Source organism: Ranitomeya imitator, chromosome 2, assembly GCF_032444005.1.
Source record: "Ranitomeya imitator isolate aRanImi1 chromosome 2, aRanImi1.pri, whole genome shotgun sequence".
In the NCBI taxonomy this organism is placed as follows: domain Eukaryota; kingdom Metazoa; phylum Chordata; class Amphibia; order Anura; family Dendrobatidae; genus Ranitomeya; species Ranitomeya imitator.
Window position 1 is genome coordinate 39,730,359 of NC_091283.1, and position 20,885 is coordinate 39,751,243.

General features: G+C 42.4%; 2 protein-coding genes across 2 annotated transcripts in view; one reads left to right on the plus strand and one right to left on the minus strand.

Annotated features, from left to right (window-relative positions):
• The first annotated feature begins 7,128 nt into the window (after positions 1-7,128).
• On the plus strand, positions 7,129-15,114 carry LOC138667161 (cytochrome c oxidase subunit 7A1, mitochondrial-like). Its single transcript, XM_069755457.1, has 4 exons — positions 7,129-7,267; positions 9,437-9,526; positions 10,965-11,049; positions 14,985-15,114. The coding sequence occupies exons 1-4, from the start codon at positions 7,253-7,255 to the stop codon at positions 15,038-15,040; spliced, it is 246 nt and encodes an 81-aa protein (XP_069611558.1). The 5' UTR covers positions 7,129-7,252; the 3' UTR covers positions 15,041-15,114.
• A 1,980-nt stretch (positions 15,115-17,094) lies between these two features.
• LOC138667162 (synaptosomal-associated protein 25-like) overlaps positions 17,095-20,885 on the minus strand; it is a 30,479-nt gene continuing 26,688 nt past the window's right edge. The window contains exons 7-8 of the mRNA XM_069755458.1: positions 18,470-18,614; positions 17,095-18,391 (exon numbers count right to left, since the gene is read on the minus strand). Of these exons, the coding sequence (XP_069611559.1) occupies positions 18,323-18,391; positions 18,470-18,614 (214 nt within the window). The 3' untranslated portion in view covers positions 17,095-18,322. The remainder of the gene's footprint in view (positions 18,392-18,469; positions 18,615-20,885) is intronic.

Below are 20,885 nucleotides of genomic sequence, written 5' to 3' on the forward strand. Positions count from 1 at the left end.
TGAAACATCATCCGCATGTCTACAGGGCTTCTCTCCTGTGGGCATTCTTATCCTCTGCTGCGCACATGTAGCTAAAGGTCAGGGTATATTCAGTTTCCTCCCTCCCGCTTCCGGCAATTTGGGCTACAGGGATTCTAAAACTACTCTAAGCTCCAAACTGTGGCTCCTCCCACCTTCCGTAACATTATGCATACATTAGGCTAATTAGATTAACCCTCTAACACTCTGTGCTGTGTGCAAATGTACTTAAAGGGAACCTGTCACCCCCAAAATCAATGGTGAGTTAAGCCCACCGGCATCAGGGGCTTATCTACAGCATTCTGTAATGCTGTAGATAAGCCCCCAATGTATCCTAAAAGATGAGAAAAAAGGTTAGATTATACTCACCTGGGCGGGCGGTCCGATCCTATGGGCGTCGAGGTCCGGGGCCTCCCATCTTCTTACCATGACGTCCTCTTCTGGTCTTCACGCTCCGCGCAGGCGTACTTTGTCTGCCCTGTTGAGGGCAAAGTACTGCAGTGCGCAGGCGCCAAGAAAGGTCAGAGAGGCCCAACACATGCGCACTGCAGTACTTTGCTCTGCCCTCAACAGGCAGACAAAGTACACATGCGTCGGAGCTGCAGCATGAAGCCAAGAAGAGGACATCATCTGATGAAGATAGGAGGCCCCGGACCGCGACGCCCATCGGATCGGACCGCCCCTGGGTGAGTATAATCTAACCTCTTTTTCTCATCTTTTAGGATACATCGGGGGCTTACATACAGCATTACAGAATGCTGTAGATGAGCCCCTGATGCCGGTGGGCTTACCTCACCCTCGATTTTGGGGGTGACAGGTTCCCTTTAATCATACCTTAAAGTGAACCATACAAAATAATACAGCATATATCTAACAATCATGTTAGAACAGTGCAGATCTCTACCCATCTGCCCATATTGCCTGGCAGCCGCCACATTACAGCCACTATAAAAGACGAGGGCAAGGCAAGCAGCTCCGTGCTATGCTTGTACAGTTAGATCAAACCAACAAGTCCTCAGTCAGTAAGAATGCCCATAAACGAGGGCCAACACATCCTACCAGTTTAACCATACAACCTTATTCTTCATGCACCATATTCAAACACAAGGCGCAAAAAAAAAATATCTGGAAGTTGACACAAAATTATTTTTTTTTTAAAAACTACAATAGTTTATTAATTTATTCAAGACATGATAAAAAATGTTCAGGAGTATAATAAATACTGGAAAAAAAGAGGTTGAAAGAAGGATCACTAATAGCATATATGGCAAACAATTTCAAATATCAAAGCATAAGACCAAATGGCAACCAATTAATAAATTGCAAATTATATTAATAAATTAAATATTAAATACTCCTAACAAAATAATAGTTAAAGTGCATAGTGCCAAGAAGTTGTTTGTAGTATATTTATTACATTAATGCCATTAATATCACAATTGGCCACTAGGTGGTGCTGTGACTCTAAAAAAAATGGCTAACAAATGCAGTATAAAGTGAAAAAAAAAAAACGTTTTCAAACATATGAAAAAATTAAAAGTCCAAATCATTCCCTTTTGCCTATCGAAAATAAAGCAATTTAAAAAAAAATACACATATTTGGTATTGCTGCGCTCGTAATAGTCCGATCTATGAAAAAATAAAATTAATCCGATTGGTAAACGGCGTAGCGAGAAAATAAATCGAAATTCGCCACAACAGTGCAATAAAACGCAATAACAGGTGACCAAAAACATTGCATCTACCTTAACATGGTGTCAATAAAAATGTCAGCTCGGCGTGAAAAAGAGAAGCCGTCACTCTCCCTAGAACCCAAAATTTGAAAATGTTTCTGAGGATGACTGCGCAAAAAACAATTGTGGAATTGCACTTTTTTTTTGCAATCTTTACTCACTTTATGAGTTAACAACTCTGCAGCGCTTCAACAAACCCCTGTGATTCTGAGATTTTTTTGTGAGATATTGTACTTAACGCCAGTGGTAAAATTTGCTTGATATGACTTATGTTTATTTGTTAAAAAAAAAATGGAAGTTTAGCAAAAATTTTGAAAATTTTGCAATTTTCAAACTTTTAATTTTTATGCCCTTAAATCAGAGAGATATGTGTCACACAAAATAATTAATAAGTAACATTTCCCACATGTCTACTTTACATCAGCACAATTGTTGAAACAAATTTTTTTTTTTCGTTTTTAGAAAGTTATAAGGGTTAAAAGTTGACCAGCGATTTCACATTTTTGCAACAACATTTACAAAACCAATTTTTTAGGGACCACCTCATATTTGAAGTCCCTTTCATGGGTCTATATGATAGAAAATACCCAAAAGTGACACCATTCTAAAAACCTCTCAAGGTGCTCAAAACCACATTTAAGACGTTTATTAACCCTTCAGGTGCTTCACAGGAATTAATGGAATGTGAAAGGAAAAAATGATCATTTAACTTTTTTCCACTAAAATTTAACTTTAGACTATCTTTTTTTTATTTTCCCAAGACTAACAGGAAAAAAGAACCCCAAGATTTGTAATGCAATTTCTCCTGAACATGCCAATACCCCATAAATGGGGGGAAACTACTGTTTAGTGCACAGCAGAGCTTGGAAGGGAAGGAGCGCCGTTTGACTTTATCAAGGCAAAATTGTCTGGAATTGAGATCAGACGCCATGTCATTTTGCAGAGCCCCTGATGTGCCTAAACAGTGGAAAACCCACACAAATGACCCCATTTTGGAAACTTGACCCCCAAGGAACTTATCTAGATATGTGGTGAACCCCCAAGTGCTTCACAGAAGTTTATAACAGCCCTGGCCAGTCTTATTGCTCTTTCCTTGCGTTGTATGTTTATTCTGCATGCCGTTGTGGGATTCACCAACAAGGGTATTTATACATCTTCTGCAGAGCACGGATTATCTTTCATTTCATGTTCCGTTTGGGCAATTTGCACATATAGCGTATGGTACTGTGGTTATTTAACCGATATGCTGTCCATATAGGTGTCCAATCCAAGGGTAATTGTTTAGGTGTATTTGTATGTCCTATGAGTTAGGCGCGGGTTATAGCTTTATTACAGGCTTAGTTTTGTGCATACGGTGTTCGTATGAAACCTTTTTAATGTTTTTAATGTTTTTAAATGTAAGTGTCTTGTGAGTTTAACTTCAATAAAAGCTGTGTATATTTTTGCTCAATCCTTGTCCATGGTGGTCCCCGTTTTATGGCCTATTCCTTCAGGTGCTTCACAGGAATTAATGGAATGTGAAAGGAAAAAATGATCATTTAACTTTTTTCCACTAAAATTTAACTTTAGACTATCTTTTTTTTATTTTCCCAAGACTAACAGGAAAAAAGAACCCCAAGATTTGTAATGCAATTTCTCCTGAACATGCCAATACCCCATAAATGGGGGGAAACTACTGTTTAGTGCACAGCAGAGCTTGGAAGGGAAGGAGCGCCGTTTGACTTTATCAAGGCAAAATTGTCTGGAATTGAGATCAGACGCCATGTCATTTTGCAGAGCCCCTGATGTGCCTAAACAGTGGAAAACCCACACAAATGACCCCATTTTGGAAACTTGACCCCCAAGGAACTTATCTAGATATGTGGTGAACCCCCAAGTGCTTCACAGAAGTTTATAACAGCCCTGGCCAGTCTTATTGCTCTTTCCTTGCGTTGTATGTTTATTCTGCATGCCGTTGTGGGATTCACCAACAAGGGTATTTATACATCTTCTGCAGAGCACGGATTATCTTTCATTTCATGTTCCGTTTGGGCAATTTGCACATATAGCGTATGGTACTGTGGTTATTTAACCGATATGCTGTCCATATAGGTGTCCAATCCAAGGGTAATTGTTTAGGTGTATTTGTATGTCCTATGAGTTAGGCGCGGGTTATAGCTTTATTACAGGCTTAGTTTTGTGCATACGGTGTTCGTATGAAACCTTTTTAATGTTTTTAATGTGTTTAAATGTAAGTGTCTTGTGAGTTTAACTTCAATAAAAGCTGTGTATATTTTTGCTCAATCCTTGTCCATGGTGGTCCCCGTTTTATGGCCTATTCTCGTTTGGCTAAGTATGGAACGTAAAACAGTACGTAAAAAATCTGTCCAGCATTAATAAGGCCCAGGGCACAGGGACATGTTATTACTGCAAATGTCAGAAAGGGGTTAATTGTTCAATATTACACATCTTTTCTGGCCAATTAAAGAGTTGTCGTTAACGGGGTGGTCACGGTGGCAGAGACCCGGTCCGTGGCCCTGGGCGCCCAAGTAAAAGGGATAGTTTTTAAAGGGATTTGTAAAGCAATAAAAGTTTGTGACACCACATGTGGTACTCGGTCAGGGGTGACTGACGCTGCATAAAGGGGTACTCTGGGGGTGATGGTACAGCAGCAAGATAGTATTGCTTCCCACAGGTGAAGCTGGCTCCCCAGGGCCCCCGGTGTGCTGTGCAAGGATGGTGTGGTGGATGCTGGCAAATAAATGGAGGACACAGGGTTGTAACATCTTTACCTGGTTAACTAGTTGGATCAGGCCACAGTCCAGGGTACCAGCCACAGGTGGTGATGTGGCTCCCTGACAAAGTCTTCTCTCTCCTGTCCTGGGACAGTTACCTGTATGGTGGGCACTGCAGTGCGAGCCTTTTTATACGGTTTCTATCACGAACTGGGCTCTTCATGTACTGCTATATCTTCAGGTGTGGGTGCGGGCAAAACACATAAAGTTCTTTGCCCTCCGGTTCTGCTGTGTGACCTGGAGTACAACACAACCTCAGGCTCCCGGTGCCCGGTTCCTGCACTTCGGCTCAGAGGGTGTCCGGTCACAGTTCCCCTACAAGCTTTTTCCTTCTCCTTTGCTCCTTTCCTCAGATGCTCACTACATTCCAAACCTTCAGGTTATCTTACTTTCCTGAAACTGCAGCTCACACGTGGCTGCACGACCCCACTCTCTGCTCTCCTTTTCTGTCTCTGCACTCTCCTCCAGTGAGCTGACTAACTCCTCCTCCAGACCAGAATATATATATATATCTTGGGGAAGCTCCCCTGAATACGGGTTTAGAGCTCCCCCTTCTGGCCTGGATTCAGAATGTCTTGTATGTAGGTGCTTTACCTAATAAAGGGAATCCTCCTTGCCTCCAAGCATGACATCACACTCACCGGAAGGAAGGCAACATCACTGTAACAATCGGTTACCTGGGGTGTTATATACACAGCAGGGGAACATTTATAAGATTATCTCAGCACAGGAACATTTTATTTAATCACATCCAATTGTGGAACTTATTATTATTCCAAGATCTATTGATTAAAATGAATCTTCTGTTCATGGGAAAACCCCTTTCAGTTTTACAGCCAGATGTTTTAACCCCTTCTCACAGACGCCAATTTATATTTTGCACTTACGCAACTTTGCAATATATCTTACAAAACAAATCTGCTTCTTTCTCCTCCTCCTCCTCCTCCTCAACTGATCTTTCATTCTCAAAATTCTCAATTCCTGGGAAAATATGTATTCAGTGAAGACAGATTTTTACATTATTGAGATAGGAGATGACAGTTGGTGCTTAAAAGGAACCTGTCACCCCCCAAAATGGAAGTTGAGCTAATCCCACCGGCATTGGGGGCTTATCTATAGCATTCTGTAATGCTGTAGATAAGCCCCCGATGTAACCTGAAAGATGAGAAAAAGAGGTTAGATTATACTCACCCAGGGGCGTTCCCGCCGCGGTCCGGTCCGATGGGCGTCGCGGTCCAGCGCCTCCCACCTTCTTACGATAACGTCCTCTTCTTGTCTTCACGCCGCGGCTCCGGCACAGGCGTACTTTGTCTGCCCTGTTGAGGGCAGAGCAAAGTACTGCAGTGCGCAAGCGCCGGGCCTCTCTGACCTTTCAAGGTGCCTGCGCACTGTAGTACTTTGCTCTGCCCTCAACAGGGCAGACAAAGTACGCCTGCGCCGGAGCCGCGGCAAGAAGACAAGAAGAGGACGTTATCCTATGAAGATGGGAGGCCCCGGACCGGACCGCAACGCCATTTCACTGAAGACAGATTTTATCCAGGAATTGAGAATTTTGAGAATGAAAGATCAGTCCGCGAGGAGAAAGAAGCCGATTTCTCGGATAAGATTTTTTTGCGCGCGTACTATTGATTTGTATAATAAGAATGGGAGTGACAGTTACTCTTTAAGCCCTCGGCATAGCCGTATAAGAGCTTGGGTTTATTGCCAGGGGAATTTTAGTTTTCAATCACAGCATTCATTTTACCATATAATATCAGGCAGAAAAAAAGGGGAAAAAATTCAAGTGCAGCAAAATGGTGAAAAAAAAAACTTAATTTCTCCCATTTTTTTTTTTTTTTTCTCTGTTCATTGTGCAGTAGAAATGATCTTTCATTATCATTTTTTAAGGTCAGTATAATTTTACAGAGATACCAGACTGAGTATTTTTTTTTCTACTTAAGTGATGGGGAAAAAAAATCAGCACTTTGAAAAGAAAACTTAAAAAAATAGAGAATTCTGAAAAATCGTTTTCTGAGATTTGTAACATTTTTACTTTATGCCAGGACCCTGAGACTGCACCAAACATGGGAACCCAACATAGGATGTACTACGACGCTCTATATCGGGAGTATTTTGTTGTTTGGTTTTTTTTGTATGTATTTTTCACCTTCCCATATTATGAGGATTTCTTTCCTTTTTTTTTTTCATATGTATGCAAACACACGGTGTAGGCTAAATTTGGAGCATCGTTAAAAAAAAAAAAACAAGAGAAATTGTAAATGGAGTGAAAAAAAAAAACAGCAGGAACTTCAGACAGAAGACAGATTTTTTTGGGGTGGCGGGGGGGGGGGTCTTGAAATAGAAAACATCACGATTGTTGATGACGTTTTGTTAAGAACCTGAAGGCGTAAATTAAGCTGGTTGCAAAGGAGATAAATCGCACGCCATGAAGAATCTGAATATCCTTCGTTGTGGTCTGCGGCGATGGGGCGACGTCATGTCAGGTGCGATAGTAGAGCCTAAAACTTTTCCGTAACTTTCTCAGTCCAAGGGTTTTATTTGTTCCCTACGATCCCTCCCCTCCTGGTACTCCCCCCTTTCCAGCGTCACGGTTGCAGAATGTAACATGCAGACATTTTTGGCTGCCCTGCTTCGTCTATTTCTGGCAGGGAAGATCATCTGTGCGCGTCCTTGTCAGATGACCCAGAAAGGACGAGTGAAGCACAGATCAGGACGACTGTCGGCACCATGAGGAATTACCTGGTAGGTGGAAATCTCCCTTAATGTGACTTCTAGAAGTTACCCAAAAGTTCTATTAACCCTTGTACCATCCTACTTATAGTCGAAACGCACTCGGAGCAGATTTGCTGCAGACTTTTCGCCAGCTTTTCCATAATAAAATCCACTTCATACATGAGGACCTCGCTGCGGATTTTCTTACGGATTTCTCGCAGATTTGAATTCCATCTACTTTAGCTGGTTCCGTATTATGCTGTGGATTTTCCATACAACAACCCTTGAGAAAATCCACCGCAGATATGTAACGTATGTTTCCCTCCCCGTTTTTCTTAGCATAGCTACAAATGGGGAAAATTTATACAAACTTTTCATGGACTAAGTCCCAAACCAAAATCCCCCCCGGAGCACGCCTCTTCATAAACGGGCCGCATCTTCGGGCTGTCCACACGTACATCATAGAAAAATTGTTGTGGACGGTTGATCACACAACCTTCTGATAAGCCCTGCCTGTTTTGTTTTTGTTTTGTTTTTGTTTTTTAGAAAAGTGATGAGGTCTTCGCAAAGTGGCAAAAAGTTATAAAAGTTTGCAGGAGGGGGGCACTTAACTCAGTTTTCTTTTTCTTTTTTGTCTTGTGGTTTGGTTTTTTTGCAACAAATTCTTGAATTTTGCAAAAAATCAAAAATGTTTTTTTATTTTTTGTCTTTAATGAAGCATTTTTTTTAATTAGATGTGTGTATATGTGCATGTAATGTAGTGTAAGTGTAAGAATATACTCACCTACCGCTGCTCTCTCCGGTGCCCAGCGCCGTTCTTCTCCTCTTCTCAGTGACGTCACCGTAATTGGGACTATCCGGATCACTGTATACGCTACGCCTGAGCTGGAAGTCTCTTTTACAATGAAAGTCTATGGAGTTTCGCCCTGCTGCTTCATAGGCTTAAATTGTAAAAGTGACTTCCAGGTCACGTGGAGCGCAACGTGACCCGCGGAGTTTGCAGAGCGGCGACGTCAGTCAGAAGAGGAGAACATCGTTATGTGAATATGTTAACACACTCATACTACATTACATACACATATACACACATTTAATAAAAAAATATAGATAGCAGTGCTTTTTTACCCTATCTTGCAACCATGAAACATCATATATTAAACTAAAATTTGTCAAAATTTGTACAAAAATTTCGGTAGTATGTAAAATTAGACCAAAGAGGGACTGGAGGGTATTTGCATAAAAATAGTTGTGATTTTTCAAAAAGCTGAAAATATCAGTTACAAAAATCTGAAAGCCACAAACCCCAATCACATCATTAAACATAAAAAAAAACAGAAAAACAGACAAAGACATATAAATTCGACTTTTAAAGAGAAGAATTAGGCAGAAATGAAAAATAAACAAAAACACTGAAAACGAAACAAAAAAAGGTGCAAATGCAAGAATGGATCAGGCCTCTATTGACCACATTGTGGTAAAGCCAAACCATTGGCTGGCCTTCAGGCCTTCGTAGGAGACCATCATTTTCAATATTTACTGCCATTCTATAGTATTTAGTATAACCAATCTAACAATCGCAATTTCAAGTCCCCTAGGAAGACTAAAAACACAGGAATAAGTTTTTTGTTTTTTTTTAAAAGCATAAAAATTTGACTGACCTATATTTAAAAATAATCAAATTTAATAAAATGTTGATAGAAACAAATAATAATTTGGTGTCCGCAAAGGTCCTATCTATCAAACTATAAAACGATCTAACCTGTAAAATAAACAAATAAACTTAAAGAATGAAAAATTGCCTTTTTTGTGGTGCGCACACATTTCCACGCACTTAGATTTTTCTTCCTGTTTTTCAGTGCATTATAAGGTAAAGCGAAAGGTGTCATTCAAAACAACTCAACCCAAATAAAATAAGTCATGTATTGTAGTATTTTCTGATTAAAATCCATACAAAGCCTCAATAACAAAACCAATCACCTGAAGGGAATCCGGACACATGTTAGCTTCAGAATTTCTCTGTAGTGCAACCTCAGGCTTTGGACCTTTGAACCTTTAACTACAAGTGATCATACTTCAATATAGAAGTAACATATAGACTGTATAATGAGGGCCTCCACAAGTGTCTGGACTTAGTGTTTGTATCTCATGACTTGTGATGATCCGTAGGAACTCTGATAGAACTTTTTGAACCCTCTACAGGTTTTGGGACAGAGGATCTCACGGGCCTTCACCACATCTAGTCGTGCACAGATGCAAAACCGCGTCCCAGAGAAACAGAAAATATTCCAGGTATTGTTCCTTCAACAGCTCAGTTTTCATTAAATATTGTACAATACAAAGTCATTAATGACCAAGGGTCACAGTCACCGGGCAAAAGCAGCTTTCAAACCGATCGCTAGAAATTGAGTGTGAATTGATTGTTTATTTGTTAATGGCCTACAGGTTTTTTTTTCTTAATTTAATAAGAATTTATTTGAAACCCAAAGGGACTGTCACAACAGAGCAGCATTTCACCCATGTGTTTGGTTACAGCTACGCCCTACCCTTAAATCTTTGATGATCTCAATTGATCCCAGCTAAGATTAGGTTGTAGAACTCTTTCACATTTGAGTTCTAGCCTCAATGAGACAAGATGGGAAACTGATTCTTCACTTTAAACAAAGACAATGCCACCAAAATAGACAGAGAGGATGCCACTGACTTGCTTCAGATTATTCCAAGACAGAGATGATGCCATTAGGAAGACAGAGTTGATGACACCACATAGATGGAAGTGATTACACCAAGAATAAAAGAGATGTTGCCACCCAGTAGATCTAGATTATTCCACCAAGATTGAGATGATGCTCCAAACAGGCATAGATAATGGTACAAAATAGACTGAGATGATTACACCAAGTAGACACCAAGCAGATCAATATGATTCCACCAAGTTGAGCTACACTAAGCAGGGAGAGAAGATACCACCAACTAGATCAAGATGATTCCACCAAGACAGAGACAGATGATACCACCAAATAGGGGGAGATTATGCCACATAGTAGATCTAGATTGTACCAAGTTGACCAGATTACTCTAATTAGGCAGAGAAGATACCACCAACACAGATATGATGGACCTAGGTAGAGAGATTATGACACCTAGTAGATCTAGATTACAGCAGGTTGAGCTACACTAAGCAGGCATAGGAGATACCACCAACCAGCTCAAGATGATTCCACCAAGAGAGTGAGAGATGATATCATCAAATAAGAGGAGAAGATGTCACCTAGTAGATCTAGATTACACCTAGTTGACCAGTTGATTACTCTAAGTAGGCAGAGAAGATACCACCAACACAGATATGATGGCCCTAGGTATAGAGATTATGCCACCTAGTAGATCTAGATTATTACACTAAGAGATGATGCTACCAAGACATATATCAAGATGTTTCCACAAACTAGGCAGAGATGATACTTCTGAGATGATTCCACCAAGGAAACAGAGATAATGGCTTTAAGTAGATTGACATGATTCCTCCAAGTAGATTTAGATGTCATTAAGTGCACAGAGGTGATGCTACTAAGTAAATTGAGATGATTCCACTAAATAGACACAAATGATCCCATCAAGTAGATCACTCTGTCTACTTGTTGGAATAATCTCCACGTTGCCAAGTTGTCACTTGATTACTTTACATTTCCAATGCACAGTGTACAATTAATGATTTCCTTGCCTTTTCTAGGCTGACAATGACTTGCCGGTTCACCTGAAAGGAGGCTCAGGAGACCTCATCCTCTACCGAATCACAATGGGCATCACCATTGCAGGTATAATATATAAGCAATGACTAATGACCGTGGCCAAAATGGAATTTAGCAGCCACTGCATAAATATACAATTTATTTGATTATAATCTCATAGATTTTATGACTAATTGGGCACAAATTCCCACAGACATTTGCCAAAATTTTGGGGAATATCTTCAATGAATAGTGATGACTAAAGGGAATCCAACTCCATATTAATCCCCTACGTCAGTGTTTCTCAACTCCAGTCCTCAAGACCCCACAACAGGCCATGTTTTCAGGATTTCCTTAGTATTGCACAAGTGATAATTGCATCACCTGCTCAAGCATTAATTCCATCGCCTATGCAATACTAAGGAAATACTGAAAACATGACCTGCTGGTGGGTCTTGAGGACTTTAGTTTAGAAACACTGCCCTACGTCTTGATATGGGATGTCATCAGGCCCACATTGCTGTGATGGTCAGGTGTCCAAATACTTTTGGATATATAAAGAATGATTTATTGTTAGTTTTCCACCTAAATTGTGATGTTATTTATGGAAAATAAATGACTGATAACACCTCTATATACAGTAGATAACACAGGCTCCACCATTCACAATAGGTGATGTCACAGCTCACCTCCTCCTCCTGTACAATGACTGATAACTGCTCCATATACAGTAGATAACACAGGATCCACCATTCACAATAGATGATGTCACAGCTCACCTCCTCCTCCTGTACAATGACTGATAACACCGCTATATACAGTAGATAACACAGGATCCACCGTTCACAATAGGTGATGTCACAGCTCACCTCCTCCTCCTGTACAATGACTGATAACACCTCTATATACAGTAGATAACACAGGATCCACCATTCACGATAGGGGATGTCACAGCTCACCTCCTCCTCCTGTACAATGACTGATAACACCTCTATATACAGTAGATGACACAGGATCCACCATTCACAATAGGTGATGTCACAGCTCACTTCCTCCTCCTGTACAATGACTGATAACACCTCTATATACAGTAGATAACACAGAATCCACCATCCACAATAGGTGATGTCACAGCTCACCTCCTCCTCCCGTATAATGACTGATAACACCTCTATATACAGTAGATAACACAGGATCCACCATTCACAATAGGCGATGTCACAGCTCACCTCCTCCTCCTGTACAATGACTGATAACACCTCTATATACAGTAGATAACACAGGATCCACCATTCACAATAGGTGATGTCACAGCTCACCTCCCCCTCCTGTACAATGACTGATAACACCTCTATATACAGTAGATAACACAGGATCCATCATTCACAATAGGTGATGTCACAGCTCACCTCCTCCTCCTGTACAATGACTGATAACACCTCTATATACAGTAGATGACACAGGATCCACCATTCACAATAGGTGATGTCACAGCTCACCTCCTCCTGTACAATGACTGATAACACCTCTATATACAGTAGATAACACAGAATCCACCATCCACAATAGGTGATGTCACAGCTCACCTCCTCCTCCTGTACAAGGACTGATAACACCTCTATATACAGTAGATAACACAGGATCCACCATTCACAATAGACGATGTCACAGCTCACCTCCTCCTCCTGTACAATGACTGATAACACCTCAATATACAGTAGATAACACACAGGGGCGGACACAGACTGCAGAGGGCCCCTGTGCAAGAAATCTTCCTTGGCCCCCCCCCCATACCACAACATATAATGCTCCATACAATTCATTATTGAATATCGCCCCATAGATGCTCCCTATAAAGCTGTGCCATATATAAATGCTGCTGCTGCAATAAAATAAAAAAAATTACATACTCACCTCTCGTCTCTGCCCGCTGGTCCTCACCGTCCCGTCTCTCCGCACTGACTGTTCAGGCAGAGGGTGGTGCGCACACTAGTACAGTACGTCATCGCGCCCTCTGACCTGCACAGTTACAGCAGAGGACGCGGAAGATGGAGCGGCGCCCGGCGTGTGGATCGTGGACAGGTAAATATGATACTCACCTGCTCCCGGCTCCTTTTCCCGGATTGTGGACAGATGGTCTCCGCAGACTCCGGGCACGGCAGCTTCTTCACCAGCGGTCACTGGGTACCGCGGCGCTCATTACAGGATTACAGGTATCACAACAATGCCGTGTATGTCCGTCGCCGTGGGGGCCCCCTCTCCTGCTCTGGGCCCCCCTCCCGCTCTGGGCCCCGGTGCGATTGCACCGGTTGAACCGGCGGTATGTCCGCCCCTGCTAACACAGGATCCACCATTCACAATAGGTGATGTCACAGTTCACCTCCTCCTCCTCCTGTACAATGACTGATAACAACTCTATATACAGTAGATAACACAGGATCCACCATACACAATAGGTGATGTCACAGCTCACCTCCTCCTCCTGTACAATGACTGATAACACCTCTATATACAGTAGATAACACAGGATCCACCATTCACAATAGGTGATGTCACAGTTCACCTCCTCCTCCTGTACAATGACTGACAACAACTCTATATACAGTAGATAACACAGGATCCACCATACACAATAGGTGATGTCACAGCTCACCTCCTCCTCCTGTACAATGACTGATAACACCTCTATATACAGTAGATGACACAGGATCCACCATCCACAATAGGTGATGTCACAGCTCACCTCCTCCTCCTGTACAATGACTGACAACAACTCTATATACAGTAGATAACACAGGATCCACCATACACAATAGGTGATGTCACAGCTCACCTCCTCCTCCTGTACAATGACTGATAACACCTCTATATACAGTAGATGACACAGGATCCACCATCCACAATTGGTGATGTCACAGCTCACCTCCTCCTCCTGTACAATGACTGATAACACCTCTATATATAGAAGATAACACAGGATCCACCATTCACAATAGGTGATGTCACAGCTCACCTCCTCCTCCTGTACAATGACTGATAACACCTCTATATACAGTAGATGACACAGGATCCACCATCCACAATAGGTGATGTCACAGCTCACCTCCTCCTCCTGTACAATGACTGATAACACCTCTATATACAGAAGATAACACAGGATCCACCATTCACAATAGGTGATATCACAGCTCTCCTCCTCCTCCTATATATTGAGTGATAACACCTCTATATACAGTAGATAACACAGAATCCACCATCCACAATAGGTGATGTCACAGCTCACCTCCTCCTCCTGTATAATGACTGATAACACCTCTATATACAGTAGATAACACAGGATCCGCCATACACAATAGGTAATATCACAGCTCACCTCCTGCTCCTGTATAATGACTGATAACACCTCTATATAGAGTAGATAACACAGGATCCGCCATACAGAATAGGTGATGTCACAGCTCACCTCCTCCTCCTGTACAATGACTGATAACACTTCTATACACAGTAGATAACACAGGATCAGCCATACACCATAGGTGATGTCACAGCTCACCTCCTCCTCCTGTACAATGACTGATAACACCTCTATATACAGTAGATAACACAGGATCCGCCATACACAATAGGTGATGTCACAGCTCACCTCCTCCTCCTGTACAATGACTGATAACACTTCTATATACAGTAGATAACACAGGATCAGCTATACACCATAGGTGATGTCACAGCTCACCTCCTCCTCCTGTACAATGACTGATAACACCTCTATATACAGTAGATAACACAGGATCAGCCATACACCATAGGTGATGTCACAGCTCACCTCCTCAGTGTAATATTAGGCCTAATGGCCAATATAAAAATTACAAGAATGAAAAAAAAATCATTAATGTAAAAAAATTACATCAACATAAAAGGCCTTTCTCTTTAATGCCTCCTGTGTTATGGCTAGAGGGTAATGATGGGGTCACTTTCTTTCCACCACAAGGCAAAAAGTACCAATAATCCGCTTTGTATTGCAGGGAGCCTCCTGGCCTTCGGTAATATTGTCATGGCATCTTTACCGCACAAGAAGTGACTGTGACGAGAACTTCTGCAACATTCGAGAGCCGGACAGACAATTATGTTTCATTAAAAGTTGTAACGTGTTCACCATTTGTCACTGTCTTACTGTCGTCGATGTAAGATAATTCCGTATTTATTCTACAAAATCAGAAAAATGGACATTACCCAGGACTGACACATCTACAAAGATATTGAATCTCCCCGCCTTATCATTTCTACCAAGTAACAGAAGTTACAGGGTTTTCTAACGTCAGACATTCATGGCAGGTCAATCGGTGACACCAGTGGTGGTCAACAAGCTGCAAACCTACTTTCTTAAGAAAGAGAATGCCTCAGTCATTCTCAAAGCAAGACAATGGTTTCTGGTTTAAAGACTAACCATCATTTTAATTTTTATTCCATTAATCAATAGTACACATGAAATTAAGCAACTTTGTAATAGATCTTATCAGCGAAATCTGCTTCTTTCTCCTTCTGGACTGATGTCAAAATTCTCAAATGACAGCTAAAATGTGTCTTCTGCAAATACAGAGTCAGGAGAAGACAGTTGGAGCTCGTATAGTTCTATGGAACTTCCAGTAGAATGATGGCCGGCCTCCGGCTCCTCCTCCCTCTGTAGAATTTTACAAGCACCAAATGTCATCTTCTATCTCAGTAATTGGAAAATGTGTCTTCGCTGAAACCAGATTTTACCCATGAATTGAGAATGAAAGATCAGTCCAGGAGGAGAAAAAAACTGATTTCTCTGATAAGATATATTACAAAGTTCCTTATTTTCATATCTACTATTGATTTATGAAATAAAAATTAAAGTGAGTTACTCTTTAAGACTGTTAGGACTTGTTAGCCAGTCAAGGGTCAAGGAAGCTGCCGAACCTTTGGGACATTACAGTATTTCCCAAGGGCTGATGGCCAACTGCACACTACACTTTTGGGCCAATGTTCGGGAAGAATTCAGGATCCCTCCGTTTGTTACAACCCAGAGCAGAACCTGCAAAGAAAATGTGATGAGTCCCTCAAACCCAGAGTAATAAAGTGTTGTCCAATAACTGATGGCCTGTTCATTAGATAGGAGATCAATATTAGGTCGGTGGTGGTCCAATTCTCGGTACCGTTGCCAATCAGTTTTTTTGTAGGGGACATGGCGTTCTCACCAATCTAATATTCATGATGAGAGGCTTAATGGCCCAGATACTTATAACATTTCGATTATCTTTGAAAACTATATTAGATTTTCTTCTATTTCAAACAGACCCATCAACGAGAATTGAGCAAGAAGATTCACGTTGTCTTGGTCCTCTGTGGCAGCCGGACCAGGACAGTCTTCATTTCTGCACCCGACCTCCTAGGCGCCTTTTACATTTACTTGGCACCACAATTTTAAGATTTTGCATATGGCATAGTGACTGGTCTTCAGAGGACGACATGACATTGCAGGGTCTAGTAAACCCAAGGATCGCCAAGGATGCCGGTGGAGAGGGTCAGGTGCAGAAGTGACGGCTGCTCTGGTCCAGCTTCCACGGAGGACCAAGCCATCGGAAATTGTTTGGTTCAACTGTACCATCAACCATTTCAGCACAGAAAAAAATAAAAATGATGATTAAAAAAAGAAGAAAGAGACGTAAATGCTAAAAAGAGATTGGATGAAGGAGGAACAGGTGATGGGTCATTTCCGACCAATCCGGTACAAAGAGTCGGCTCCCTTTTGTGAATAATTCCCAAGAAGAGCCACTGGTAGATTATGAATGGTTCTCACTTGGGGTAAAATTACCCTGTTCGGATTCTGATGAGAAAGGTTTCAACCTCATCGGACCATCGAGAGAACACATATTTAATAGGGATCCAAAAAAAGGACGGTTCTTTTTGGTGAGCAGAGCCAAATGATCCAGATCACCAAAAAGAGCCGGACTGCCCAACAATAACTTACTGAGGCACAACCAGCTCACCGGATCATAAGACATGTAATGAAATACAGCCATTAATATTGCACATTACCGCCCAATATATACTACAGGCGCGGCTTGGTTTCCCACCGCAAACAGAAGAGGGAGGCGTCTCCACTCCAAGAACGGCAAAATGGACAATTTATTTTTCTGCATACAGTTGATTGTGACAGAAATTAATACCATGCCGAAAACCGTACAATTTATTTTTCAATAGGAAAAAAATACAACAAACTCTGGGACGTGATCACTATGATGCCATAAAAGTATGTGCACCCCCTGTCTACACATAAGTAAATGGCATACACCCACAAGGCACAAGCAATAAAGTGAATAGTTCAGACTAGACCCAAGATGGCGCCGGGCCACAATATCAAGAATGACCTCAAGGTTTGGGCCAGGGAGAAGAAGACAAGCTAAAGGCAACCAAAACTAGAGATGTTCGATCCACAGTCAGCGTTAGAGGTGAGCGAATCGATTCATAACAAATTAAGCGTGTTACAAATTTCCTGAAAATTTCCGAATTTGCCAGAATCTGAAATTTTTGGGATTCGATTTGTACGAATCAGACGAAGTGGTAGGCAGCTGTCATTTTTTTTTTTTGATGGAGTCTTTTGAGGGCCAGAAAGAGGTTAATAAACCATAAAGGGCTATGCTCCCATGTCTTAGGCTTGCCCCTCGCCTGTTCTGCTGCCGCAGCTTCCCTTCTGGTCCTCCTCCAGCTCTTGGATCTTCCGATACGGACTAGTTCTTGTGATCAGGTGCACCATAAGGCAAAGCAAATCATTGACATGCCTTGTTCTCCAGGTGACTCCTTCAGGTCTAGTAAGCACCAGAAGATCCAAAGATCGGAGGAAGCGAGCAGAGAACCGGGTGAGGACAGGTGTGTATAATCTTTTGTTATTTTTAATTCCTCCCTCCCTTCTGTGTATTGGGGTATTGAGAGACCTTCGAGCATAATAAATGTCCTCTCGGGGCACGTTAGATTCAGACCGAATCGAATCTGTTCACCGATTCAAGCAAGTCTGTGTGAAACAAACTCACAGGAGAATATACAGACCACCTCTCGGATTCATAGATCACAGCAGGTGTAATAGTGCTAGGAACCCAATGCATGCCTGACCATTAACTTCTGGACGATTATCCACTTTACCCAATTATTGTACCAGGATAACGTTAAAATGGGTCAAATATGTTACTATACAGAAGGGGAGATGTTTTAGTGTAAGCCTCAACATTCCCTAGAAACAAAGGTTTCCAACATTATGGGGCCATGACCCAAGATGTTTGGCGACATAAAGACACTCCAGGATTCTCTAGCAGATGGCCCCACATAGAAGCCACATGACGGATCACACGCTCTTCAGAATCTTCTTAGCCTTAGTATTCGCATCCTGTATTCGATCTTGATTCACTGCAACCTGGAAAGGAAATAACATATTTTTTTAGAAGTTCCCAAAACTAAAGGCCCTTGACCCACCCAGCTGTCTCCATCTCACCTTTTCCACGATTTTGTCAACTTGTCTGTTCTGCGTATCGATTTCATTTCCAACATCCAGCGCCATGCTACGGAGATTTCCCAGAATGCTTCCAACTTGACTTAGGTTTTCCTCCATTTCATCTTCTCGAGAATCTCTTGTTATCCTACAGTAAAAAAAAAAATTGGAAGGTTGAAAAGTTTCTCCAGGAATAGAAAGAAAAAACAATAGAAGGAAGGAAGCTCTGCTGCCATTACCTAGAGATAACCTACAATGTCATGCTGTCTTCAGATTACAACAGCTACTCACCATCCCGAAAGCAATGGTGGACAGCAGTGTGAACAGCCTCTTCTTACCTCAGCAATCCTGGAATTTCTAGTATTAAATTTGATAGACATGATGAACAACAGTGTGAGCAGCTTCTTCTTTCCTCAGCAATCCTGGTATCACTGGTATTATATTAGATATACAGGGTGGACAGCAGTGTGAGCAGCCTCTTCTTACCTCAGCAATCCTGGTATCTCTGGTATTATATTAGATATACAGGGTGGACAGCAGTGTGAGCAGCTTCTTCTTACCTCAGCTATCCTGATATCTCTGGTATTATATTAGGCTAGTTTCACAATAGCGTTTTGAGGAGCTGCAGAGGGCTGCAGACTTCCTCCGTGAAGCCCCGCCCTCGGCTGCACCTCCGCCGCTAGCTCCGCCTATTTCTGCATGCGGACTGCATGCGACCTGCGTACCTATCTTTAACATTAGATATGCAGGTCGTGTGGCTGTATGCGGATGCTTCCGCATGCATCGTTTTGACGATGCGGAGAAAAAAAGAAATTGCTACCGGCTGCGTCCTACGCTGGTCGCCGCATCGTCAAAACGACGCATGTGGAAGCATCCGCATACAACGGCACGACCTGCGTACCTAATGTTAAAGATAGGTACGCAGGCCGTATGCAGGCTGCATGCAGAAGTAGGCGGAGCTAGCGGCGGAGGTGCGGCCGAGGGCAGGGCTTCACGGAGGCAAAACGCTAATGTGAAACCAGCCTTAGATATACAGGGTAGACAGCAGTGTGAGCAGCTTCTTCTTACCTCAGCACTCCTGATATCTCTAGTATTATATTAGATATACAGGGTGGACAACAGTGTGAGCAGCCTGGTCTGACCTCAGCACCCCCGGTATCTCCAGTATTAGATCAGATATACAGGTTGGACAGCAGTGTGAGCAGCCTCGTCTTACCTGAGCACTCCTGGTATCTCCAGTATTAGATCAGATATACAGGTTGGACAGCAGTGTGAGCAGCCTCGTCTTACCTCAGCACCCCTGGTATCTCCAGTATTAGATCAGATATACAGGGTGGACAGCAGTGTGAGCAGCCGCATCTTACCTCAGCACCCCTGGTATCTCCAGTATTAGATCAGATATAGAGGGTGGACAGCAGTGTGAGCAGCTTTGTCTTACCTGAGCACTCCTGGTATCTCCGGTATTAGATCAGATATAGAGGGTGGACAGCAGTGTTAGTAGCCTTGTCTTACCTGAGCACTCCTGGTATCTCCGGTATTAGATCAGATATACAGGGTGGACAGCAGTGTGAGCAGCCTTGTCTTACCTCAGCACCCCCGGTATCTCCAGTATTAGATCAGATATACAGGTTGGACAGCAGTGTGAGCAGCCTCGTCTTACCTGAGCACTCCTGGTATCTCCAGTATTAGATCAGATATACAGGTTGGACAGCAGTGTGAGCAGCCTCGTCTTACCTCAGCACCCCTGGTATCTCCAGTATTAGATCAGATATACAGGGTGGACAGCAGTGTGAGCAGCCGCATCTTACCTCAGCACCCCTGGTATCTCCAGTATTAGATCAGATATAGAGGGTGGACAGCAGTGTGAGCAGCTTTGTCTTACCTGAGCACTCCTGGTATCTCCGGTATTAGATCAGATATAGAGGGTGGACAGCAGTGTGAGCAGCCTTGTCTTACCTGAGCACTCCTGGTATCTCCGGTATTAGATCAGATATACAGGGTGGACAGCAGAATGAGCAGCCTCGTCTTACCTCAGCACCCCTGGTATATCCGGTATTAGATCAGATATACAGGGTTGGCAGCAGTGTGAGCAGCCTTGTCTTACCTCAGCACCCCCGGTATCTCCAGTATTAGATCAGATATACAGGGTGGACAGCGGTGTGAGCAGCCTCTTCTTACCTCAGCACCCCTGGTATCTCCAGTATTAGATCAGATATACAGGGAGGACAGCAGTGTGAGCAGCCTCGTCTTACCTCAGCACTACTGGCAGCAACCACAGAAGGAGGAATCAGGCCTTGATTTAATTATTGTAGCCATGAATGTTTTACTCTGAAACCCTGCAGCATTTCAGAAAAAAACATTCTTTGAAAAGTCCACTAGAAACTATGTGGCTCGGATCACTATTCTGAGAAGGTCCTAG

Excerpts from the sequence above, each read along its gene's own strand:
- LOC138667161 (XM_069755457.1), top strand. Across the intron at positions 9,527-10,964 it reads AGAAACAGAAAATATTCCAG|GCTGACAATGACTTGCCGGT; the intron begins GTATTGTTCCTT and ends TGCCTTTTCTAG. Across the intron at positions 11,050-14,984 it reads AATGGGCATCACCATTGCAG|GGAGCCTCCTGGCCTTCGGT; the intron begins GTATAATATATA and ends TTTGTATTGCAG.